Source organism: Macrobrachium rosenbergii, chromosome 10 (genome assembly GCF_040412425.1).
Source record: "Macrobrachium rosenbergii isolate ZJJX-2024 chromosome 10, ASM4041242v1, whole genome shotgun sequence".
NCBI classification, from domain to species: Eukaryota; Metazoa; Arthropoda; class Malacostraca; order Decapoda; family Palaemonidae; genus Macrobrachium; species Macrobrachium rosenbergii.
Window position 1 is genome coordinate 75,014,910 of NC_089750.1, and position 27,733 is coordinate 75,042,642.

The following is a 27,733-nucleotide window of genomic DNA, read 5'->3' on the forward strand; positions in this document are numbered from 1 at the left end:
TTCAGGTGTATGTACATGTACAGTTAAATTTACAAACATACAAGGCAGAAGTAAAGCATGTGGCAAAGGCTAGTCTATATCAAGTGTGTGCACATACATACAGTGTCCACACATCCCAGCAGTGTCACACAAATTTCTTTATCAATGATCTCGTCACATCCCTCCATTAATATTATCCCCAATATTACATATAACGGTAGACTGTACACTGTATACAAGCTTTACTGAAAATACAGTACATGGGTTGATTTGTGCAGGTGCCTTCATGCCCAACAGGAACATCAACACGTGTCGTTATACCCTTATCTATCTGGTCTGCTGAATCATGCCTGCAGCCTCCCTCAGAGATTGTTCACAAGTGTCAATGCCCCATTGTAGTGCCTTTGGATGTCAAGTATTGAGAGCTACTTAAAAATAAAAGTTCCTGGGTAAAATTATTCCAATTATATTTCTGCACAGGTATTTTACAATATACGGTAGCTTAGAATACTCTAAGGTTAAAATAACACTGCTCGCTTAAACGGTCTCCTTGCTTATTTTTTATATATGTATATTTATATATATATATTTATATATGACAAGCTATTCATTCATAATATGTTCAAATGTAAACAATACATATAGAGGTGATGTGAAATGTGAAAAAAGAACAATAAAAACAAATTTTGTCAAGACATCAAACATCTATTTTAAAACTGTTAGCAATACTAAACTTGCCGTAAGATTTGCAATTCTCTCTCTCTCTCTCGTCATGCTTACGTGAATAGAGCTCCATATTATTAGCTATCAAACTCCTGCTTGTTTGCTAAATCACAATATTCAGTGATACAGTTTTCACCAGCTTAAGTCACTAAGGTAACACGAACATACTATATTTCAGAAAAATTGAAAGAATGAAAAAATAAATAAAATAAAAAAGTGAAAAAGCAGCATATCAATGGTACTGGGGAGGCTTGGATTGGGGGTGCCCCCACTTATGGTGATGACTTCATCTGGTTGTGCCCAACACTATTTTCCTCTGGGATACAGATGATGACCTTCTTGGATTCATCTTCAAGCATAGGGCATCTGCACAAGACACCACCTGCACAGCACAGAGTCCCCGTAGGAGAGGGGGCACCAGCAGCTATGGATGAGTCACACTATTGCACCAATTAAAACACACAATATGGGTTCCTTCACATAGGCCAGCCAAAGTAAGTTCCATTTGTTGTTTGAGCCTTTGCACGCCCCTTCCACTAAACACTGGTACTGGTTGCATAAATCAATGGTGGGAGCACAACTCCCACTGAGGAAAAAATGCACTTCCTAAAAAATGGAGAGGAGTAGGAAGAGGAAGAGGAAATGGAGAAGGTTGATATGGTTCAGCAATTGAAGCACTATCAGTGAGGTTGAGCAACTTGTTGTACACATATAGTGTCCAGCCCCAGGAACAGTGGCACCAAAGCTGCCCCCAACCAGCTGATCAGCTATAGCAACACAAGGGACAACAAGAAGCAAGTGAAATCATCATCCACATAAACTATACTACAAAATGGTGAGTCCTCATTGCCCCAAGTTCTCACACACACACACACACATGGGGATGACTAGACATTGCCAAATCATGACCAAGTCCTGTATCTTTTGCTCTTTTTCCCTGGTGACTCTATACTTTTGGGCCACAACGTATTTGCTATTAATAGTTATAGTAGTAGTATCATCATATTTATCATTAAGATTTGGTGCACACAGACTCTCAACCTATGTACAATAATGAGAGGAAAGGATGACTACCTTGACAGAGGAGACATAATGTGGTTTTTGCATGAATCAAACTTGGGCAATGACATACACTATCAGCTAACTAATGCAAAGGAAACTACCATCACAAATTCATTTTTGTGACCTGAACAACCTGCTGATCAGTTCAATATTAAAAGACCTCTCCAAAACACAACAATTGGCCTATCTATATTATATTTAAAAAGTCCAGTAAAGAAAATCATAACCCAGAATTAGGCCCAATAACTATACAAATAAAAAAACAAATAATTTAATATGAACCAAATCCAAGAGAGGACATGGTGAGCTTAAACACAACTCCCAAATGGGAGGAGTGAGATGGTTATCCTTCTTCTTGTCTCTTGGGACATATACAGGCCAATCTGTTTTATTTTATTTTTCTTCTTCTTCTTGGTACCCTATTCCAGGCCAGACAGCACCTTTCATCATTCCTCCCACACCACACACGCTTGATACATTCGCTCCTATGAAGTAATAATTACAAAGGTCATCATCACTTTATATGGGCTACCATATAATACATATTACATACATAATAGACAAATAGCCTAGATTGCTATTACTTATACCCTTTTTTCTGCTGTTGAAAGGGCAGCTCTGCCCTGTATTCAACCAGGGCATTAACACTTCATTAACATACACGTCTACAACAGGACTCAAAATTTGCACAGCTATGCATATGGCTTCAGTTTTATGACCAGAATACATTCAAAACTATATTGAGTTCTGTCCTTTATGCAAGTGTGGGCTTCTTGATGGTTATGCCAAGGTCCCAGCCTCAGGCCTATATGACACCAAGAGTGTGTGTGAAGGGAATCTGAACCCTACACTTAACTGTTATAACGGCACATCACGGCCAATCTTCCAAGGATTTGCGCTATATCTATAATGTGGTATATCACTACTTCTGTTGCTGGTGGTTCAGCTCTAATGCTTGAAGCTTCTTCCATAATTCGTCTCGTTCTCGTTCACGTTTCTTCTCCCTGAAAAGGTTACAAATATTCTCAGTTACTGTATGTGCTACTTTCTCCCCCCTTTTTCTCTTATATATGGCCTTCCCAATGAGAAAAGTTTCTCAAGTATGTAGAGTTTATCTAATTCTACATAACTAAGCCTTGTAGGTCAGTACCACTCATGTTGTGTCCTGCAACACTGTAAATGGTGCTAAAGGCTCTGTACAACATCCTTTCAGCCTCAGTTCTCTTTCATTCACCCTTGTACTTTTCATCTGTTCTCTTCGGCCTCTTCTCACCTACCAGTCTAACTGGGGTGAGTGCCCTGTGAAGATAACAAATGACTCAGTCACCTCTTCAAAACTGATTTAATGGTTACGGAACATCTGGAATCAGTCTCTTTAACATATCAATCTTCCTCCTCGAGGAAACTTTATGATCTTCACAGACCATGCTAATTCCAAGACAGATGCACCTTCCAGTGTTAGAAGAACAGAGCGGGTGAAAATCTATCATTTGTTCATACGCGGAACAAACCTTCAGTCTTAACATTAGGATAAATCTTCTGGTGCCAGCTGGATGATTTTGTACAACTTTAGAGACAATGTTACCACTGGTGACAGTGTCTATGATATTGCTAGCATTTCTCAAAAAGATACACTGCATATGTTGGCACTTACTTAATCCCAAGAAAAAAATTTTATTTTCAATACTGCAAATTGTTTAAAGCTTCCTGATAGCTCATTGCAAGTTTGCCCTACTGCTTGCATACAGAGTTAAACTTACTTTTCTTATAACTGTTACAATTTCAAAGGGTAGGTTTTAACATGAGAACTCATACTGACGGGCAGTAAGGGAGCAGCAACAGATTAAGGAAATTGGAATGAGACAGTTAAACAACTGGAAAAGAAAAGTGATGCATTAATAAACATAGGCAAACATTTTCACGCGAGTATAAAGACAAATGTTTTTCTATGCAGCGCAGACATGGTTGATAACAAATGAAAACTGATGAGATTGAGACAAACGGCTACATTGCACAGCTGGAGTTTAGAGGTAATCTTTCATCACAAATGAGGAAATACCTGAGAGAAGAGGGGTTGAGAGCTTGAGAAGGCTTACAAATGTTATAATGTTGTGAGAGAGAGAGAGAGAGAGAGAGAGAGAGAGAGAGAGAGAGAGAGAGAGAGAGAGAGAGAGAGAGAGAGAGAGAGAGAGAGAGAGAGTATAGTTGCAAACTGGGAAAATGTGTTTGCATAGGCTCCCAAATCTTGAAGACTAGGCACAAAACAAGGGCTTGGACAAAATGGGATTTCGGTCAAAAAGTGTGAAAGATTGAAGAGAAAGGAAAGAACTCCTTTAATGAATATCCCAAATTTTAGTCAGAGAAAGGAAAGAACTTCTCCTTTAATGAATATCCCAAATTTTAGTAAAAATTTTAATAGTTAAGCTCTTCTAAATGGACAGTTCTTTAATTTGGATGAATTTATTTCTGAACACTAATAAAGTCTCCTTGGGACTTACCTTTGAGAACTATCAGGCAACTGATGGCCAGGACACAAAAGATGCATACTTTCTACAAACAAGATGCTATGGTAACAACAGCCAGATAAAGGACAGAGAAATGGGTGAAGAATTACACAAAACAAGTAAATGGATAAGATAACAAATGAATACAAAAACTGATGGCCAGAGTTTAAATAAAGATTCATCACTTAAGATACTGAAATAAAACTGAAGTAGGCAGGTAAGGGTTTATCCCCAGTGTGTAAGAGAAGTGAGTGAAAGCAGGCAATTCAAGCTACATCCCAATTCTAGTGTGTCATAACACATCTGAAATCACATATATTTTCTTTCTGAATCTAACAAGAAATCCCTTTCTTGATGTACTGGAAGTATAATATGTTCTAGTAGGGTAACCAGTTTGAGACTTTTTAATGTATAGAATAACAAAAACGAAACCTGACAGTATAAATTAACGTTAAAACTTACCGTTGCCTCTCCGCTTTATATGAAGCCGTGAGTTCATCAAATAACTTGCTGTTCATTTCCATAAATGTTTTGAGCACATTATAGACTAGCGCAACAATTGTCTGATTCCAATGTTCCTGGAAAACGAACCAACAATTCAGTCTTTCATAAGTTAAAACAATAAAAAATTACAAATGTTAGTGCTATACATTAAATGTATGGATGTTGGCCTGAGAATATTATATTTCTTGTCCACCAGTAGTTTAAAGTACAACAATGTGCAGTTTTAATAAAAAAAAAATACTGTATATATTCCTGGTACAGAATTTAAAAGGAAACATTTCAATGACAAAACAGCCCTAAACTCCACTGTTACCCTTCAATAATATCAATTTATTAATAAAAACCTTCCAAACAGTTACAATTCAATTACTTTATTTTCTCCTGTTTTTACTTTCACAATCAATAACAAAGAATAACAAAGCAGAATAGAACAATATATTTAATTCACTCAGATATTAGCAAAATGGGCAAAGCTAACAAAAATGTTACGAGGACCATGGACGTAGGCTTAAGTAATGGTCAAAGCATTCACAAGCTCACTTTTGCCAATTACATGATGGATTAGCAAGGCCTTACTATAAATACACATGTACACTTTGCACTATGTATAACAAAGATTTGAGAGGTTTAGCTAGATTTCTGCCCATCATTTACAGTCCACTTTTGTAAAGCTTTATAGGAATAACTGATTTGGCACAATTATGAGAAACCCAAAATACCCTTGAATGTCATGAACTAGAACAATATTTTCCATGTAACATATTTAATCTTTAACACAAAAATTAATCATCACACACACACACACCCAATACTTATGATTAGACTACATTTGTGGATCTCACAAATGTAGGATAGGTTTAAGTGCAGGCATACCTCCCACGTCAGTAACTGTCTCCAAACCATGCGAATTAAGTCAAAATGTAACTTAACTATATTTAATCACCTTACAAACAACCTACACCCCCAATACACACCCAAGAATGTCATTAATAGTGCTATCACAGAAATACAAAAAAGCTGTTGACACTTCAACTTTTTCACAGCCTTTTTATTTAAGTATACATTCTCCTTAATACTAATATAAACAATACCTAAAACTAAAGTATTCCCCAAACAATGATCCTAAATACCTATAGACAAGCAATAATTACTCTGACAATGTTGTTGGCAAAAGTAAACTGGCGTAAACCAACACACAAAGTGGCTATCATTTCTCTCATTATTAAGAAAAACTCCTGTAAAGATGAAAATGATGGAATTTGAAATCATGTATGACTACAATAGCTTTGTTTCAATTGTAAATGTTTGAAATAAATTTTTTTCACGCTAACTTAATATTAAATAAAAATTTTATATAGTCTTTATTTCATTAGCAATAATTTAAAAAATATCTGTGATTACTATATAATTGGAATGGAATGGAATATAGAGTTTAGGTGAAAGGCCAAGCGCTGGAAGGAAAATTGAGAGTAAAAGGTTACAAAGGTGGAACAGGAGGAAAACCTCACATTTGCGCTATGAAATAATTGTTAGGAGACAGTGGACAGCAAGCTGGAAGATTGACAGAATGAATGAAAGTACAGTAAAAGGAACGAAAGGGGTTGCAGCTAAGGGTCGAAGGGGTGCTGCAAAGAACCTTTAGTAATGTCTACAGTGCACCCTGTGAGGCGCACTGACAGCACTACCCCCATATGGAGTTACTATATAATTGAGATGTAATGTTGTCAAGTCTGTGAGGTGCAATTTTACTTTCTATTTTGAATGACAAGACTGGTAAAAATATAATGACAGTTTAACTAAGATACCTTAACTGTTACAAGGAAGTGCCAGGTAATGGCTTCAGTCTTCCTTAGGAAAAAAAAAAAAAAAAAAATTGAATATAAAGGTAAAAAGATAGAAAGAGTAAAATTTACACTCACAATTCTGAAATTATTTTTGAACGTACACGAGTTCCTTTAAACACAATTAATTCAGCATTGCACTTACTTTACTTATTCTGTACAGTGCCGGGAACATAATAGGTAAAATAACATTAGAATTTTCTTCTATGAGGCTCATGATGTACTCATTATTCCAGAAATATAACGCTCTCTCTGCAACCTGTAAAACACAAAATACCATCAGGCCTACACAGTCGATTATGAAAACACTTTACTTAGCACACTTATATAAATGTTGGCATGATTTCAATAATGTTATTCATACACATTACTTACCAGAAGCACCTGGAGACAAATTTTCAGTGGGTTCCTACCTGGAAATGAGGACTGGAAACACATTTTGCTATTTGCTTAAATAAGGGCTCCTGAATTTTCACGAATTGCGAAGGCTCTATAACATCAAGAATTTCTTCTATTTCTCCTAAAAACATAACCTGAAATCAAAGACAAGCATTAATACTATGCCTCAATTTCCCTCCTGGATATAAACTTCCAAGTGTTCACCATCAATCATGAACCACACATACTGGTAAAAATATAAAATTGCTATCTGAAAGTAACAGTTTTGCCTGTCTAATAGCAAATTTTTCTAATAAAAAATCTAAAAAAAAAATAGGCAAAAATTCCTAAAAAAAAAAAATATATATATTGTTTACAGGAAATGTCTACTTAAAATGAAATACAGTCTGTGGCTAGAAAACTGACCAGTCATCCAAACATTACTTGTTAAAAAATTTTTTTTGCATAAGCAACATATCACTGGAGCAACACTGAAATATGGGTGACACTAAAACAACAAAAACCTGCAGACCCACACACACTGCCATACATGCAATTATCAAGAAAAAATAACGTTCTGTTTGACTCATCCCTCCTGGAAAAGGGTTAAATGTCTAGCAATATTGAAGCAACAAATTCAAATTCAGTACCCCTTTATGACACTGGTATCATGACACACACAAACTTCTGCGAAAAACCTGTGCAACCTTGAACCTAACCATGTGACCTATGAACTAAAACCATATTATCTAAAAACTAAAATACTTCCAAATCTTTGAACAAAACTGGAAGTTTAAGAGAGAATAAAGAAAAAAGCAGCATGAAGGATATTCTTCTTATAAATACATAACTTTAAAATTTTACCCGCCAAGTACAAGATGCAAAACACAGCAAATAAAACATATCCCCTAAACATAGGACATGGTTCATAAGGATGATTTTGAAGTCAAAATCATTTTACAAAATAAAAATGGTTTATGAGCAGTAATTATTGAAAAAGCAAGTTAGGGAAATTAATACCCATACATTTTGGTAAAAAGGGAGACCTATTTTCTCCTCGATATTTCACCAGTCAATATACAAGTGGAAAAAAAAAAGTTACTTCAAAGCTCTCATTAATTGTCATTGGGGATATCAAAAAGACAAAAGCCATTGAAAACTAGCGATATCTACTAATAGCGGCCAACCAAGTGAAAGAAATAATCTAATAATAGCAGCTCAATAAAAGATGTTGTTCCATTGTTTTCTACATTATTACCACAAAATCACGGCCAATTTACTAGAACAAATACATTTCCTAAAACAAGATCAAGTAATACAGTCCTGGGTGTATGAAAATCTTATCTCACTTTCTTCATACAGACTCATTATTCCCAACTGCAAAAAAAGTGAATATGACTTGCCTCTTTCTGACTACAGGTTTTGGGCCAGAACTTGAGTAGGCCCTTGATCACAGGCTCAGTGAGTGTGGGGTCTTTTTCTAAGAACTGTACCACACAATAGGCCAGCTGTGCATGGTACAGACTTAAACACTTGACTTTGTGCAGTGGTATCAGCACCTTAATTAAAAATTGTTTATGCTCAGCCTTGAGTGGCAGAGCAAACCCATTGATTATACTGAAAAAGAAAAGAGTATTAAAAACCAGGAATACAAGAACTGAAATTCTCTGCGCTGTTAGAATTCTGATATTTCTATTCATGCCAACCAAACATCATTTCAGCAACTAAAGAGGACCACCATATCTTAGCCTGAGCTAATCTAACCTCACATGACAGCTGAAATGATTTGCAAATTTCAAAGAACAGTTATTTTTAAATTTTTTACCTAAAACTGCTTAATTTAAGTGAGTAAACTATCACTTAGAAGAATATTTTTCTTCATAATCACTGCTATCCCTAAGCAAAGGAGCTGGTTGCTTTACTGCATTTCTTCAATTACCTCTATCAACATCCTCCTCCTCTATGAAACCCTTCTCCAAATCATCCTTCACTTTATCACACCATCTAATTATCTGCCTCCCTCTTGACCTTCTATCCCTAACAGGTTCCATCCAATGCCTTTTCACTCCTTCGACCTCACTCACCCTTACCAGATGCCCATACCATCTCAATCTCAACTCCATCATATAAGTAATCTTTACCACCACATCACTAGTCTTCATTTTCCAGCCTCTACTGCAGCCAGCTCTCCCAAAAACCCTCAGCATCCTCATTCTGTTCACCCCAACTTCTGCTCCTCCTTCCTTAATGCCCATGTTTCTGAACCTAACATCACCTCTGGTCTGATTACAGTATAATACATCTTTGTTTTCAGTTTCTTTGGCATTTTTTTCTCATCCAAACTGCTGCCACCTCCTCCATTTCCTCCAGTCTGCTTTTATCCTACTTCCAACCTTAGCTTCACACCCTCCACCATGGCTTAAAGTGGGTCCCAAGTACAAGAAGACCCACTAATCACTGCAAAGTGCCTACCAATATAAAAACCAAGAGCATGACAGAGAGAATACATACATAATCTAGGGATATATTAGGCTGTTACTCGTTTCTCTTTATTATTACCACTTGATTATTCAAATCAGATATCTAGCATAATTAATGCAAACATGGTAAAGATTTGACTGATATTGGAACATTCATACCAACTTCTCTTGGACCCAATACTGTGTTTACAAAATTCCCCACCTCCAAAAGTTTTTTGACATTTCAAGAATACATAGGGATTCCAAGAATGGTGCCCCCACTAAAACATTTTAAATCAATGACTGACATAAAATATTCAACCTAATAAAAAATAGTCTTCATAAAAGTTTCAGATTTTAAATTGTTTCTTCAAAACCTGTCATTGAAACTAAGTTCCTGATAACAAAAATCAGTCAGGATGAAATTTTAAAAACTTGAGTCAAATTATCATGACCAAATGTACATAATAATTGGTCATAAATTTAGAGATATGATCAAATCTATGGATCAGTCAGTTTCTAAGTTAAATCTATTCACAATACAACACAATGGCCAATAATGGCTAACTGAAACTCCAACTGAGCATCCCAGTAAAAAATTAAATTCCAATTACAGTACATACTCAAAGTAGGTATGCAACTTACAGGTGAGGTATGTCAAAAAATATGTAATAAAGTATTCATTCAACTCTGAATAATTCAAGTAATGGACACTAACAGAAATACAGTGCACAACTAAAATCCTAACACAAAATATATGTCAAAATAAAACTCATCTTCGGTGGGAATAGTCAATGGAAATATGCCTTAGACTTACCTTCCCAAAATTTCTAATAATTCCCCTACACCATTGAAGTGTTCCGTTTCATACACAAATCTGGAAAGTACAAAAAAATATATATAATGTACTTAAAATCTTCCCCACCTAGAACAAAATCATATGCAGACAACTTTCATAGATCAGATACACTGTACAGTAAAAGTGCTTATCATTAATTCCTTAATACAATTTCTCAATGTCTACAGACAATGGAACTGGTTCATTTCCAGTTTTTCAAATAACTAAATTAGAAGTTCAGGAGGTGAAGATGCAACAAACAAAAAATGACTTTGTCAGCTATATCAGAAGCTCACTTCAGATTTTTCAAAGGATGGATAAAATCCTATTCACTGTCATGCTAAATCAATGTTCATAGAGTTGATGAATTGCATATAGAATTTAGGTCAAAGGCCAAGCACTGGGACCTATGAGGTCATTCAGCACTGAAACGGAAATTGACAATAAATGGTTTGAAAGGTGTAACAGGAGGAAAGCCTTGCAGTTGCACTATGAATCAACTGTTGAGAGAGAGGGTGGAAAGTAAGGTGGAAGAAAGAGAATATGAAAGGAGGTGCAGTAAAAGAAATTAAAGGGGTTGCAGCTAGGGGCCGAAGGCACGCTGCAAAGAACCTTAAGTAATGCCTATAGTGCACCGCACTGACAGTACTACCACCCTACGGGGATGTTCTTATAGTAAACAGGAATTCTCCAGTTGTGTTAAGATAACATTAATTAGGGATAAGGGTTCGTGTCACAAAGAGGAAGAGGATGAATAATAGTACCACTTGATCTGTGACGCAGATCTGCAACAACGACACAACCTGATGAGAATTATCCTTGTATCTGTGCCATATGCATAGATAAAATCACGTGAAAGATCCACATATCTGCACCACATCCACAGATAAAATCACATGAAAGAAACCTGCCAAGGTCAAAAGCTTGCTCTAATTATAACAGAGAGCTCTCACGGTTAAATTTGACAGCAGGAGGAGGAGGAGGAGGAGGGATGCCTACATGGAGAAGGCAGGGAGTCAAGCCTAGAAGATCAGCTCCAGATGTAAAATAACCTCTTGAGGCGAGGGTTGGGTGGGGATACCCAACACCCTAAGGGTTGTCACAAATGCTGCTGCAGCTACCACTTAAAAAAGAGAATGTGCTAAAATCCTGAGCTTGCCAGAGAAAGTCAAGTCACAACTGCAGTAATTAAAGACCCTTGAAAAGGATTGGAGGAATGGACAATATATGAGACTAGCAGACACAGCTGAAGATCTCTCCAAAAGAAATTATCTGAGAGAGTATGCAAACCCTCTGTGGTGTACATCAGTCCCAAAAAAACAAGTTAAAGTTGGCTGGAAAGAGGCATGACACAAATAAGGTGAGCAAGAGCTACGTGGGCCCTTGAAGGAGGTCGAGTAGTTGACCCAGACAGTGGAGAATCAGATCTATGAATCTGACATATTCAAAACAGATTTACTTCACTATTATCCCTCTCATTCACAAAACCTTTACTAGTCCTGTCTGTCTGAGCTCAGTGCTGTAATTAGCAATATTTCACTTTGCTCTATCTGAAATTACTCTTTGACTATGACCCTACTTCTGGTAGTATGTAAAAGTAGAATACTTGGAATTTCTTGTGGCATGTTCACAACGACCGTTAAGAAAAAACAAAAAGTCAAAATGATGAGTTGACAATCACAGATAATAACACTCCAAAGTGTCATAATTAACTCCAGGGTGGACTGAAGATGACTGGTGAGCAAGTCCTGACTAACCTAAAAAGTAAGGTACATTAGCTAAATGAAGAGAAAAGGTCCTTCTCTTTTGAATATCTTTGTCTAAGAGAATTTTGAGACAAATTTTCCATTACGTATACAGGCAGTCCCCGGTTATCGGCGGGGATTCTGTTCTGAGGGTGTGACGATCACCGAAAATCGCCACTAACCGAAAATTGGCGATTTTCTTCGCTTTTTTGTCGATTTTTGGGGCTTATCAGTGCCAATACCCAATTATCGGCACCGATAAGCGGAAGTTGGTGATTTTCGGTGCCGGAAATTGCCGATTTTCGCCGCTAGACAAGCACTGCAAAGCCGGATCGCCATTAACCGGGGGCTGCTTGTATCTGCAAATTTTGTATAACAAAAGTATTTTACTTCCTGATTTTGTTGCATAACAGAACCTGATTCTGTTGCATTACAGAGCCAGAAGCTTCAATTCTCCTCCTCCTCATATTAGTGAGGGTTCTAAGCCACTGTAACCAATACCACACATTATAACACTGATATAATTTCCCAAATAGCAAAAGTGTAAAAAGAAAATCTTACCTAAGGAAAATATTGTTTATCTGTTTTCTGATAAATGCTCTAAGTCCCAAGAATTTTCCATATATCCTGTGCAGAACAGTTTTCAGGAAATCTCTTTCCCTTGGATCTTCACTGTCAAACAATTCCAATAGCTGAAAATGGAAGAGTAAGTTAGTTACGGAGTTTTAGAAATAGAAAATGGAGCAGTAATTAAGTTGAGGAATTTTAGAAATACTAAATATTTACTTAATCAAAATAATTTAAAACACTTTAATCATCTTGAACCTTCTAAACTGTCACAAGCATCAGTTCTTTATGCACTACCAGAGCAGCAAGGTACAATTCTTGGCTCTCTAAGGAGTGACATTGTAACCAGGTATGACTACATATCTTAATTTCAAAAAAATTTCTTCATAAAAGTTTTTGAAAAATGAAAACCATTATATATACAAAGCTCACAACTTTGTTATCTTTGAAGGACAGACCGACTCTAAGATTTTTTCATTAAAATGCACTCATGATTTCAGAGAGGTATACAGTAATAACCAAAGAGTGGGAATGAATAAAATCCCTTGCCTGCTTCTAGTTGGTTTACTTTCCCAGGCAAAAATTAGTTTGCATACAGTCAGTGGGGAGGAAAAGGAGGGACCTACTTCTAAGACAATGGTATATTCAATGCAATGTTAGCTTTCTAAAATACTATTATATTACATGAAATACTTAACAACCCTTCCTTTGAAGAGCCAATGTCTAAATTTATGAATATGAATATGGATCTTTGGATATGAACCAAAGAAGCGGCCATTATGACGGAAGGGTAACTGCATGCACGCGAATCTATTTGCTCATAGTAGTCCATGCTATTCTTTCCTTCTACTGTCCTTCAATTTGTCTTATGTGTGTGTAAGAGGCTGGCAAAACAAGCCATACTCAGCCAAACATGAGAAAAATAAGAAAATCCAAGTTCAGTAAGAAGTGGAAACTGAAAGAATGCATAAATGCTATAGCAAGTACAAAACCAACAAAAATACATAGATCATATAAGTTATGAGAAGTTTAAAAAGAAATGGGGTTCGAACTGCAAATTGTTATTACTTGGGACTCAAGCAAAAACGTTTGAGGCATTGTTATCAACTAAATATGATCTTGACCTAAGCAATTCTTTGATGAGTTCCCTTTTAAGAGACCACATAATAGGCTCTAGTTAGGCAACTGTTAGTTTACTCCAATAAAAGCATGAAAATCTTACAATCTCCCTAGTTTAACAATGTAATATAACATTTCCAAGTCTACTACTACTTACTTGTAAAACAAATTTCTGATCTATTACTCTCTTGCCAATGGCTGGCTGGAAGTCTGGACTTTCTAAGAAGCGGAGGAAGAACTCGTACACCAGCTGTAGGTGTGGCCACGAAGCCTCTAACGTTGGATCATCTTCCTCAGGGTCAAAGTCAGGGTTGTCCGAAGGAGGAAGTGTACGAAACAAATTACAAGCAATCTAGAAGAAAGAAAATTAACCATGAAAAAAGGCAAAGTTAAATAAAATAAAGATGATAGCCTATATTTTATATACCTTCAATCAACAATAAATCTGGTGGTCACACAGTATTGACCTAAAATTGCAGAACCAATTTATCAATAACAGACTCTAGCTCGCCCCTAATGAATATTCATACATAAAAGGATGATAGTTTGTACTCTAATAACAATCATGAGGTATATAATCAAATGCAATTTTTATGGTTCTCAATTGCATTGCAAAGCTCACATTGGCCTTTATGAAAACACAATCATTGGATGATCATGCATCTGAGAAACTACCATTATAAACTATTTTTTCTCCTGTTCCTTTTGAAATCCCACTGTTTGAGCAAACATCATCAAAGTCATATCTTACAAAATGTATCAAAATGTATTTACAGGTCACAGACAATCTATAGAAAGTGAGCTTCACATTAAACTACCACAAAATCCTAAAAAAAGGGTAATTGTAAAATAACAAAAGGCATCTGATAAGAGGAACGACGCAATTGCAAAATTGCTGGGGCAGATACACCAGAATAAAACCAATACTTTAAATAAGTCGAGCATTTTCATTCCATGGTGGAAAAAACTACTGCAATAATCCTTCCATCACTTGAATTGTTTGTGACTACAACTTCAGCGCAGTTAAATGTTATACCTTTTTGTACAAACAGGTGTAGCACTCAACTGAAAGTGTGCCCAGTGTGGAGCAAAGCTCAAACTGTATGGTTGGGAGTGGAGAGAAAGAAAAAAAAAAAAAAAACCTCTGCCCAGCCAGGTAAATTTACCCACACACTGCATGTACACCGACTGGCTCAATGAGAATGTTGTGTGCTGCTTGGCTTATTGGTCAGAAGGGGGAGGGGGTAGAAAGGGGCGAGATATTTTTCAATCGGTATTCTATGGTGAATTGTATGCTATATATGGTACAGTACATAACGTATGCAATACACTTGATGTTTTGTACTGTACTGTACATAAAGAATAATACTCGTTGGAAATGTAAATAACAGGGGATTCTAGTCAAGATGTAACATTCAACACTGCTGGTAATATAGTTTACTCTTGATACATCTGCACATACACAGCAACCATTAATGCATATACACATACATAACACACAACACAATACCTTTGGATAACTTCATCATTAATACAATATCTGGGCAGTACTATATTGAAGTTCTTAAATGAGACTTGTTAAATTATCATATTTTTCTTATTTTGTGCATATTATTCACTTACATTAAGAGACACCATGAAAAATGCTTATCTCTGTTTTGTAAAATTTTTGGGTTGAAGTTTTCTTAAGCTGCCCAATGTTATACTAGGATTTTACATTCTCATAGGCTAGCCAAAATCTGACTAGGGTTTTGGGGTAGCCTAGACATTGCAGTGCATAGGTTAATACAGTCATACTGTATTTGCACTCCCTTGGACTTATTGATGTGAATAATGACACGAAAGTTTTACTGGGTGGGAGGACTAATATTGGCTGCTCCTGATCCTCATCTCATTTGGCACTGTTTTGAGGTGCCACACCCCTGCGACACTGATTCTCATGCTCTCACAGATATGCTAGCAATCGGAACATTCAGGCCTTTTCCTTTATGAAGTATGTGTTGTTACAGCCAGGCCTCCAGACTTTCAATCTTGCATTCTTTTATATTTAGCACATCACAATTCATTAAAACAAATCAGTCAAGGTAAAGAAATAACATTCCTACCAATATCTACTCCAATTATCAATTTATTGCTTTACCTTCCACTACTGCTAAACCATTTAAAACATTCTCTGACATATTTAATACCTGTTTACTTGGAATATAGAAAATAGGCCAGAGGCCAAGCACTGGGACCTATGAGGTCATTCAGTGCTGAAAGGGAAATACTCAGAAAGGTTTGAAAGGTGTAAGCAGAGGAAAACCTCACAGTTGCACTAAGAAACAATTATTTGAGAGGGTGGAGAGTCAGATGGAAAAAAGGGAATATGAACGGAGGTCCAGTAAAAAGGGTGAAAGAGGTTGTAGCTAAGGGGTCGAAGGGACGCTGCAAAGAACCTTAAGAAATGCCTACAGTGCACCAACTGAGAGCACTACCCCCCTACCTGGAATACCTGTTTAAAATTAATATGTATTTACATCTACGTTAACTCATAGGTTGCGAGCAACTACTTAAGCTTTCCCAACTTGAAAACATTCTCTAAACAGGGTTCTTCTAGTGGGAATCGACGGCTCACTCATTTTACTTCCTGGATAACTAGCAATGATGGGGAACTCTGGTACTTTTTGAAAAATGCTTGTTCCAAAAATTGCATAAAGTTTGGAGTCCCAGATACGCATATGTCTCTGTTGTTATAAGACCAGTAGCACTGATGATGATGATGGCAATATTAAGTACTCATACAATTAATTAAAAAATTCTGTTTAACGTCCTCTATACAGTATGGTTTTGTGGTCATACTCAGCTTTTCATTCTTTTTATGCTCATATCATAAATGCTAAACTAACCTAGCCACATGAGAGAGAGAGAGAGAGAGAGAGAGAGAGAGAGAGAGAGAGAGAGAGAGAGAGAGAGAGAGAGAGAGAGAGAGAGATAATCCAGCCCAGCTCTGTGCCTGTTTCAAGCCCAAATAAATATGGAGGGTTCGAGTCAAGAAGGGCATCTGTCTATAGAACATCTGCCAAAACCAATTACGAAACGAACTATTCAAGATAGATATGGCTGCAGGAGGCTCGCACAAAAATAGACAAAAAGAGGACAAAAGACAGAAAGATGGAAATGTCTCACTGACAACTGTGACCCCAACTACGGATTAAGCAGAGAGGAAGAAAAAGAAGAGTAAATGCTCAATTCTCATTCTAGCTAAAAGATGAGCTTCCAAATATGTCTTCTGGGATAAGAACCAAAAACCATCTGCTAAAACCACACTGCAACCTGACTCATTTCTACCTTATTTTGCATCTGTTGACATACAAATATTAATATCGTTTATGAAAATCTAATAATTGAATCCTGTATTTTAATAGTTTAACTTTCTGTGTATTTTGTGAAATAAACTAAATTCATGCTAGTACTTTTGTTATTTTCTTTTGAAAGCACTCCTTCCCACAATTATATTTTTTATCTAAATGTAGAGTAGGATAAATTACTAGCAGAAAATAAAATGTAAATAAGCTTGCTGAATTGCATCTGAGAACTCCTGCACTCATTATCTCATTACGACAGAATCTAACAATAACATACCATTCGGATAATCTCCGGGTAGACTGGTTCAGTAAGGACTCCACGACCAGCTGTTATATAATCGACAAGTTCATTGAGAGTGCTACGTTTCATCTCCTTTCCCTTCAAGTCGGCCACAGGGTCAAGGAAATCGAAGCCGACACAGCATTGTCGGAGCTTCCGAAGGAAGAGATCTTCTTGCTCTGACCCTGGTACATCTGAAATCATCGAGGTAGTTGTGTGAGTTAAAATGATGGTTTTACATTTAACATGCAAAGCTTTACATATTTGTTTCGGAGGAACTTCTACCACTAGGAGGCAGAAACGTACCTCCTACACAAGAGATATTTACAGAACACCGAATCCATATGCGAAGCACCCTGTATCTCATACTTACAGAATCTATTTTTTTTTTTTTACTCTAAATCAAAATGTGTAATTAATACAAACATGAGAACTCAGTTACTATCACCATAAATAATAAATACTGGTCTGACCCAAACAATTGCGTCAATATTCTTACATTCTTAAGGTTGTTTCAAAGATTTGTTTTTATCCATTCATATATACACTGCACATGTAAATAACTATGCACATGCGCATATATATACACACCTACAAGATACATGTACAGAAAATGTTTTCATCAATTTACTGTATCATTCAAAAGAGGAACCCTATTCATATGGAACAAGTCCACAGGTCCACTGATTTGAAATTCAAGCTGCCAAAGAATACGGTGTTCGAAGTAACAGAAAGCAAAGGGAAATAAAATATATAAGGGATTTTATAAAACTAATACAGATACCTCTCAAAAATCTCTATAACTTGCAAACTGGCAGAATTTTGCTATGGCATACACTTTGATTGGTCATCTACTGTTGACTGAATTTATGCCAACCACCCTGATTTAATTCTGTCACTTGTAATGAGGATGAAGATGTTTTGTAATGAGCACTAACAACAGTACAGCATATTCATGGTCATCTCTCAGCACTGTTTTGAAAACAGGATACTGATATTCAAATAAGACCAATGCTGTAAAGACCATCCCATGATATACTGAGGCATTCCTTTTACACAGTTCTTTCCTTTACCCAAAAGGTTCCTTCTGGCTGACGTTTTGCTACAGACGCTACTTTTCCTGGGGTTCTTGTATACCAGATAAAACCATTTTTCACACACAGACTTTAACTATTTTTCATACACAGACTTTCTGATTTGCCGCACTTTACATACTGTTCATTTTTATCCACTTTTGATAGGATTAAGTGAAGTCAAGAGATATATTAGTTGCATTACCCAAAGCTATTTCTTAACAGTAGCTTCAATACACTTCACTCTAAAAAAAAAACCTTAACAGAAATACCACTCAATTACTAAGGGTACTCTATAACAATATCCTCTATAATAGAATTAGCTCCAACAAGTCTGGAAAAGCAGGTGGAACAGTAACGTAAAAAATATATTCCTTATATCTGAAACTATCTTTAAGGTAGGCATCAATCCAACTTCAGGGGTGGCTTGAGTAATGTCAGAATCTTTTCAAGTAGCTTATTTCTCTATTTTCGAAAATTATGTCTTCTCCAGAATTCGCATAGATACTTAACCGAAAACTAAGGTTAACTTTAAGTTGCGGGCCACAGGTCTTCAGCATGGTTAGGGAATAATCATTTAAGCTATTTGAGTCTTTCAACATTTGACATTCCTCAGGAATATACTGTAATTGACAAAAGCGACACATTACTGTACTATATTATTTATTTTTTTATTACTTTTTGCAAATGAACACCAGTTGATAGTACACACACACCTATGGTATTTAAGGGCACTACACCTACACTTCCGACAGTTACACCTCAGCTGATTGGGGTATCTTTGCCATTTCCTGTGACAGTTGGGTCATCTTAGATACAACATTTCACTTGCTTTATGTCGGGTGATAACCATGAAAAAAGTTTACATATACCTTGGGCTGCGTTATATATCTTGGAGAGCTCCACTACTAAACATACAATATACACAAAAGTACATTCAACTTTTTTTCTCTCTCTCTCTCTCTCTCTCTCTCTCTCTCTCTTTATAGCTTTAATATTTTCAAGGGTACTTTTGTAGAGACATATGCTATTTGTTACTGAACTGGTTCATGGCCTTTTAGTGTGTTCCATGAGAATGAGTGTTTGTTAAATGATGTTAAAACTACACTGACGTAACAAAATGGTGTTCACTGATAAGAAGTTTGTTAACTACGAGGCAAGTTTCATGTCAAAGGGCCATGTTCAATATAAACACTTGACCACCAACTAGTTTTCACATCTCATTAGTGATGACAGACTTCATGGAGCATGTTTCAGAGCAACCCAACATTAAGGGAATTAAAATGTCACCTCTTAGACTAAGTGAAATTGTAAAATTCTCGTATCCTGCACAAGTGTAGTTGATTTGTACAAGTGGAGATAACTCTATGGAATACGCAGCATAGTACAAACTCTTCTCTGTGCAACTTAATACATATGAACATTCATTTCATTTTCAGGCTGCGCCGTCTATGAGTGCAGCTTGAAGATTAATTTCCCTAAAGCTTTACTTTAGCTGACAAAAATAAAGAATTACAATGATTTAGAGCATAATTTGAAATTATGCCATTCTTAATTTAGTTTTAAAAGTATATTATAGGGCAAAGCAATACAGAACTGCCATGTCTACTCATTTCATTTCCTGGAAAAATACTGGAGGAATAATGGTAATATATAAATTTTCATTACAAAATTTATTGTTTGGATACTTACCTACTGTTCAAAATAGCTTGTATCTCTTGGGCTATCGGTGCAGAGATATAAGCTACCTTAACAGAAGTTAAGAATCGTTCCAAATAAATGACTTTGAACAATTATTGTTCACAAACTGGCTTGGATAACTAGGCTAACTAGAAAAACCCGTAGCGGCTACATAATTTCAGCGTGATCATCATTGACGACTGGCCCTTATACCTAAACCTACAAAGATAAACAAGCAACTTTATAATATTTAGCCTCTAAGTAAAACTACTCTTTAAATATGAGGAATGCACCTAATCTTGGCAATCGGCTTGTTCCACTGTACTGTGCAGTATCACCCCAACTTACAGAAACTTTGGGGTAAGGCTTCCTAATATGTAACATCATCTGTTAAGTAAAGACCCTATTTATGGCCTGCACTTGAACATTCTCTAGACAGAGCTAACAGCAATTTCGTGTAGCTCCTAATTTCAACCAACATGTAGTTTATTCTTCAATTTCAATTTAAGAGACTTATTTAAAACAGTGTCACATCAAAAATGGTAGCATAACAAAACATAACCATAATAATGTAGCCAATAAGAGCACAAGTCCATTTGCTTTTGTTAGTGTCTTCCAGTTAAAGGTAAGAGTCATCGCAGATTCAAGTAACTAACATTATTATCAAAATATTCTTCAAATACTATATAAAGAACAAATTTTAGTTAATAGTGTATAACATCCAATGAATGAGGTTAAGCATTTGCATCACATCTGTTAAATTCAATTCTAACATTCAATAATAATGGTTTCTCGCACATTATTAACGAACTCTGGAAACCACAACGAGAATGCAGTTTCTCTTGCATGTCGAGATACTCAAGAGGAAAAGTATTTGACCTACATTACGAGAGAAGCTGATTTGGGGAATCTGACTACTACTGTACTACAGTGAAAAATGCTTTTATGAAATTCACATTCTTTCTAAAATATAAATGTGTGCACAAGATGGAAATGAGGAAACACAGGATTTTGGCAAATTACCCCAACCATTTCTCTCATATCCAATAACATCTCTCACACTTTGATACTTGCCTGTCAGATGGTCATTTGAACTAAAAAATAGTTTCCAATAGTTTCTCAAAGAGCTAAAGAGAGAGTAATTAATCTTTAGACAACTTCTATCAGACTCTCCCCGGACAAATATGCTACATAGTTTCCAATACTGTAGTTTCTTGAAGAGCTAAAGATAGAGTATGTAATTAATCTTTAGAGAACTTCTAACAAGACATCTCACCGGCTGGACGTCTTTTTCCTAAACATGAGGGGCCCCACCAATAGCATAAACAAGCACTAGGGCTTGAGCTGGAAAACAATGAACAAGACATTTTCCTATAAATTATCGTTTAAAACAGCTCGGATTTACGACTACGCATCATCAGTCATTTTTACTACCTGGTCGTACTGCTCCACTTACATATCTTTGGTCGCCTAATCTCATATCTCTGCTGCTTGTATTCACAGTGGTGAGTTCTGATCCTAATTGGTGGTTTTGTTATTTTTGGTACCCATGTGAATTTCCCAAAGCAATTTTTTTTTTTAATCTAAATCCTCTTATCTACCACTCATGTCTTTTGTTCATATACACATTTATTTGATTTCTGGAAGTATGCTACCAAAACTGATTTAATTAGACTGGATTCATACATTTTCTGGAAATAATTAATCTGATAAATATTGATATGCTGATTCTTTTTTTTTATAGTTTCCACGGGTATTTCTATAAATGTTTACTTGAAATAACATTTGACTACGTATTTTTGTACAATGAGAGTAAGATGTGTTTAAATCTCCCTTATACTTTATACTTAAAAAGGCAAAAGCCTAATTGGGTGTTCCTGGTATTCAAGAAACTTTCTACCTACTCTCATTACTTGTTTACTTTAGCATCTATTTGTTGATCTGTCCAACAGTGTGCTCGATTTATATTTTCACTACTGAAGTGCATGGAAATTTCAATTCTACTGAACAGTATACAATACTATATAAGTTACATATCAACTCAAGTTTAAAGGGATCATGCTATGTAACTACAGTACTCTGTACCTAAAGAAATATACTACAGTACATTGCTGTCAAAATACATTTCCCAAAGGTCATTTTAATTTTTTCCATTTCTGTACTGCCTATCATCTCTTAAAATCATTCATATACCAGTACCATTTGTTAGCATGACATCTAAATACGCATGTATAAAATACATCAAGTAACATGATTTATTACAAACACTATGAGGGTTCAGCGTGATACATCACAAACTGTACCTGATTCTGTTCTTTGATGACCAACACATTTAGGTTCCTAGGACCTAGCAATGAGCATATTATAGCATTCAAGTTCCTCATTGGACGGGTCGATATCGTACTCGACTAGCACTCTGCTGGGTTCGACTCTCTGGCCAGCCAATGAAGAATTAGAGGCATTTATTTCCAGTGATAGAAATTCATTTCTCGGTATAATGTGACTTGGATTCCACAATAAGCTGTAGGTCCCATTGCTAGGTAACCAATTGGTTCTTAGCCACGTAAAATAAGTCTAATCCTTTGGGCCAGCCCTAGGAGAGCTGTTAATCAGCTCATGGTCTGGTTAAACCAAGGTAATACTTCCTTATAGCATTCAAAAATTTAGGATAAAATACACCCATGTCTGACTTCACATTAAATTACCAAACTAAATTTCTATTACAGTCTACCCCTGCCCATTCATGGTTCTGATTCACGGACTCGTTGATTCATGGATTTTTCTAAGGAACATATACACACGTTATTTGCAGAAAATTAACCTATTCGCAGTATTTTTCACTGAGAAATATTCACTAATTACTGTATTTTCATATTTTCATGACTAAATGCACTTTTTGTGATAAAACTATTAAAATACTTGGGTATAAGCATTTTCAAAGTTTTTTTTTTGTTTTAACTATCAAAATAGGCAGTTCTAAGCATTTTTAGAGGGGTTTTAAGTATTCGTGGACCTTAGCTGTAAGTGTGTGTGTGTGTGTGTGTGTGTGTGTGTGGGGGGGGGTGTTGTAGTACACATCCCCTGCGAATACCAGGGGTCGACTGTACCTTTATGAAGTGGACTTTTTAATATTCTGTACAGATTACAGTACTAAACAAAATTTTTTTTTAGCTCTACGAAGTGGACTTCTTAATACTTAGTACAATCCACAACAACGTAGATCTTTTAAAATGACATTTCTTGATATGTCACTTCTACCATTCAAGCTGATGCTAACCTATCTTAACTCCTTATCTTCATGAAGTTTTCCAGTTCATGGAACTCTTTAAATGTGGTACTATACATAGATTTCTTTCTTGTATTCACAAGCCCACACCTGTGAACCTTAATTTTATGTGCAGACCTTTCGCTGTAAACCTCCACAAAAAATGTTTTCTTAACATCTTATAAAAAGAGAACTTTTAATGCTGTATTTGAGCACATCTGTCAAGAATACAGAAGCATTTGCATCTTTACATCATAAACCCCCAGGTGAATTTTGGTCAAATGTTTAGTTCACCTTTTAAGTTAGAGGATCTCTTAAGGTAACATTTGAATCACTAGATTCTGCTTCTTATATTGTATATATACTTCTTTTACATTTGAACTTTAACCTCATAACAGTGATGCCCTTCCCAAGTAATGGTCCCAGACTACTTGCATACATTTTTGCCTGGCGTAATACCAGTTAATATACATACAGGTATTTGATAACTCAAATCCTTCCAGGAGAAATGCACAATGATTTCACTTGTTAGGTTATAGTGTAACATGAAAACCTATCACATAACTACTTCTATATATAACTGCACCAAGTCATGTTTCTTGATTCATTGTGTTTGGCTAGAGAAAAAAAGGAACAATGGAGAGAAGGTAGCAAGGAATTTATGGAAAAAGAGCAAAAACAAGGCTAATGAATACCTCAAAACAAACCTAGATAGGATGGCAGTGTATAGTAATTGTGCGATAATATTCTGGGTACCAATTAAGGCGAGCTTAGGCCTACAGCCTGAACTTATGCCATGAAAAATTAATGTATGAATCATGGTATGACATGGCTATTCACACAATTAGGATACAGGTCCAGTATAAAGCTAATATAACACATTATGACCAGGCACAGAGGAAGCCGGCCAGCCTATAAACATGGGGTACATGACATTAAACCCTTCACAGGTCAATTATTTCAACCAATCACCTCAGTTTAAGACTTTTTTATCTTCTGAACAGCGTGGGAATCAATATGTAATTCTGGTTTTATTAATTTTTTATATCAAAATGCATTCCTAAACAAAACTGTCTGGAAAGAAATAAGCTAACACAAGCTAGGTAATGCTATTTTTCATGGTAAACACGTTCCCGCTCCACTGAGGCAAATGAAGATGACAATTGCAATGAAACAATAAAAAAGAACAAATGTAATTTTTTTTTTTTTAACGTTAGTTTAACCAGACCACTGAGTTAATAAATGTAATGGAAAAATATGCATCAGCATAAAAAAAATTTTTATAGCTGAGCAGGTGAATTTCACAAGGTGATCTCCACAACTAACAAATCCAAAACTAGTCAGACTGATTATAGCCTAACAAAATGAGTTTGTACATACAAAAATCTTACTAGTGTATACAGCCTGTAATTATAATGTCTCAAGCTGCCGGTCATGCCTCCACAATTGGCCAGGTTGCATTCACTAAAGACGAATGCTGTTGCATATAAGCAAACACTGTACAGTACTTAGTATATACTGTACAGTATAACGTAAGGGCCTTGAACACTCACTACTCAACTGAACAGTATCTTTTACATGACTAAACAGCTCCTGCTTAAGGTAAAAAAATCATGATACCATAAATGGGAAACTGATGACACTGTAAAAATTCTGGTAACCCAGGCTACTGCTCTCTGACGTAAGAGGTTGCAAATACACTCAATCTTGCTCTATACTGAAACAGGATGCCTAAATAGTTGCATATCAGTCTAAAATTCAGAGCAATAACAACTTATGGTTCTAAAAGTGACAAAGGACAGAAATGGTATGTATTAGTGATAATCTGTGACAAGACTAATCAGCCGGTGCTACTTTGGCTTGTTATCTACGCAACACCTACTCCAAGGTGCTAGTACTAAACATGGCGGAAGCTCCTTGGGACGCTGTGTTTAGTACTAGCCCCTCGGGGATCAAAGTATTATACGTACACCCATTTCTACATTGTGGTCAACAAATTATATTAATAAACGATATCTTTGTGCGGCCGTCTACTTTACAATTATCATACAGCGTTTAGTACTAGCACCTCAGGGTAGGTGATGCGTAGATAACAAGCCAAAGTAGCACCAATCAGCCTACACTTACACTAGCAACCTGTCTTCACAGTCTACAGCAACTAGGTTAAAAGGTGGATAAAAAAGTATTCTCACACTACAAAATGACATTTACATCCAGCAAATTCATTTCCATTATAATGATAATGAAACTTTCTGGTCAATTTTGCAAATCAGCTACCAGTGGCCTGTACTGTATGCATTTATCATTTTAGTACTTATCTCATGCAATGAGAAGCACGATCAGTTAACTAGATGGTGAAAGCAAACTATTTTACAGCAATTCCCAGGACACATTCAAGAGACAGTACAGTACTGTAATGTACTTAGGTTTCCAACTTGGCATTTGGTCACAGGGCTACACTTGTCAACAATGAGAAAACTCTGCAAAAAGACTCTTTACAGAAATGGAGACTGCAAGACATCTTCAGGAAACTGCAAGACATCTTCAGGGGTTCAATCCATTTGTAAACTTCTGATGACCAACTGACATTCTTACGAACTACAACAAAAAGCCTTATGGCTCTTAGATGATAATACAAATAAAGCCTATTCAGCACCAAAAGATTTCTGATGACCTTAGTGAGGGTGTGTGTGTGTAACAAGCGTCTTTGGAAAGTATATATAGTCCTCTGATTCAAGAAACCCTGACCCTGCCAAGCACAGGGTACCTAAACATTCCAATTCCCACAGATTAAGGTAGAGTGTAAGGTTCAATGGTTTCCTTGAGTGGTCAACCCTTTACTGATCATGGAAGACATATATTAGGGCTACATTAAGTCATTTTCTCTAGCAATGATACATGAAACTATAATTCTCTAACTGCTTTTCCTGTGTTATTTCATTAACCCTGTTGGTGATAACCACATATTTCCCAAACAGATAGGGCAGGTTCTCCTACATTGTCTGTTTGGTTTGTTCTAACAATGATGGGTAAAAGTACACAAACCACAAGATACAGTAGCGAGAATACATAAGTTCTACAGATTAGCCTACTCTACAAACAATTTTGACCGGCCAGAAAGTTGGTGAAATTAAATTCAATTTATTTTTAAAATAAAGTATGCTTTAGGCGTTCCCGAAAGCATATAACACTACGATATACGATACCAGGCCTACAGAAGTAATTTATCACGTGGCAATGGAATTCACAGAGTGACTACCAATAAGCACCCATGCAGAAAATGCCAATTGTAATTCATTGTAATTCACAGTGAACAGGCTTGCAGTGCCTCTTTACACTTGCATCTCAAGTGAAGGTACCCTATGTGGGTTGAGGGATACAGGGGGTGGGGCCCTAGGTCAGCTAGAACACTACAACCAGGTGAAGGTAGAGTTAAGTTTGGTTACAATGTATACTATTGATTTCAGGTGACCGCAGGTAAAATCTAGGCCAAATGTATAAACATATAACAGCAATTCTTGTACAGATACATGAGGGTAGCTATGGCACTAACTTTTACCTTGAGCAACCATTCAAGGAATGTGGTATACTTAGACCATTTGTACAAAGGCATGAGCTAATACATTATGTGAAGGCTTTGCATTAAACTTGAATACAGTAGGTATGGTTATGACCAAAAAGCCATTTTGGTAATCTATAATTACAGAGCCTGTTATAGCAAAAGCTCACCATCTGCGAGCATAAATTTTCGATCAAGGTAATTGATGTAATCTATGTGAACCATACCAAGGGAAAAACTGTTGATTTAGGCTATACTTAGATTAGTAGGCTCTTCGTTTGAATTTCCACATATATAAGATATGAAATGTTCCAGACTATAATCTAATTTGACTTTTCTAGTCTTTCACTAAATTTCAACTCGAGAGAACCTGTACTGGATATAACTGATACTACACTCAGAAGATTCCTCATTAATCCTTTCTCCATCTGATTTTTTTCATCCTTTTATGCATGCTCTAACATTTTTTTTTTTTTTTGAGTTCCATCTCTCTACATACATGATGCACTCTGTTTATCTATCACTTGTAAATCGTGTTTGTCAAGTTTCCGTTGTTACTCCAGTCTCAACCACCTCCAACCGCTCTGTTCTTTATAAAATCTATCTAGGCCATCTACAATTGCTCTTTTCTTTATAAAATTTATCTAGGCCATCTCCAATCGCTCTGTTCTTTATAAAATATATCTAGTCAATCTCCAATCACTCTTTATAAAATCTACAATTGCTCTATTCCTTATAAAATCTATCTAGGCCATCTCCAATTGCTCATTTCTTTATAAAATCTATCTAGGCCATCTGCAATTGAACTTT

At 36.1% G+C, this 27,733-nt stretch overlaps 1 protein-coding gene across 1 annotated transcript in view; it reads right to left on the reverse strand.

Moving 5' to 3' along the window:
• Positions 1 to 429: 429 nt before the first annotated feature.
• wdb (widerborst) overlaps positions 430 to 27,733 on the reverse strand; it is a 37,090-nt gene continuing 9,786 nt past the window's right edge. The window contains exons 2-10 of the mRNA XM_067110811.1: positions 17,344 to 17,540; positions 13,877 to 14,071; positions 12,595 to 12,725; positions 10,268 to 10,327; positions 8,395 to 8,608; positions 7,027 to 7,146; positions 6,759 to 6,872; positions 4,731 to 4,846; positions 430 to 2,768 (exon numbers count right to left, since the gene is read on the reverse strand). Coding sequence (XP_066966912.1) covers positions 2,687 to 2,768; positions 4,731 to 4,846; positions 6,759 to 6,872; positions 7,027 to 7,146; positions 8,395 to 8,608; positions 10,268 to 10,327; positions 12,595 to 12,725; positions 13,877 to 14,071; positions 17,344 to 17,540 — 1,229 coding nt within the window. The 3' untranslated portion in view covers positions 430 to 2,686. The remainder of the gene's footprint in view (positions 2,769 to 4,730; positions 4,847 to 6,758; positions 6,873 to 7,026; positions 7,147 to 8,394; positions 8,609 to 10,267; positions 10,328 to 12,594; positions 12,726 to 13,876; positions 14,072 to 17,343; positions 17,541 to 27,733) is intronic.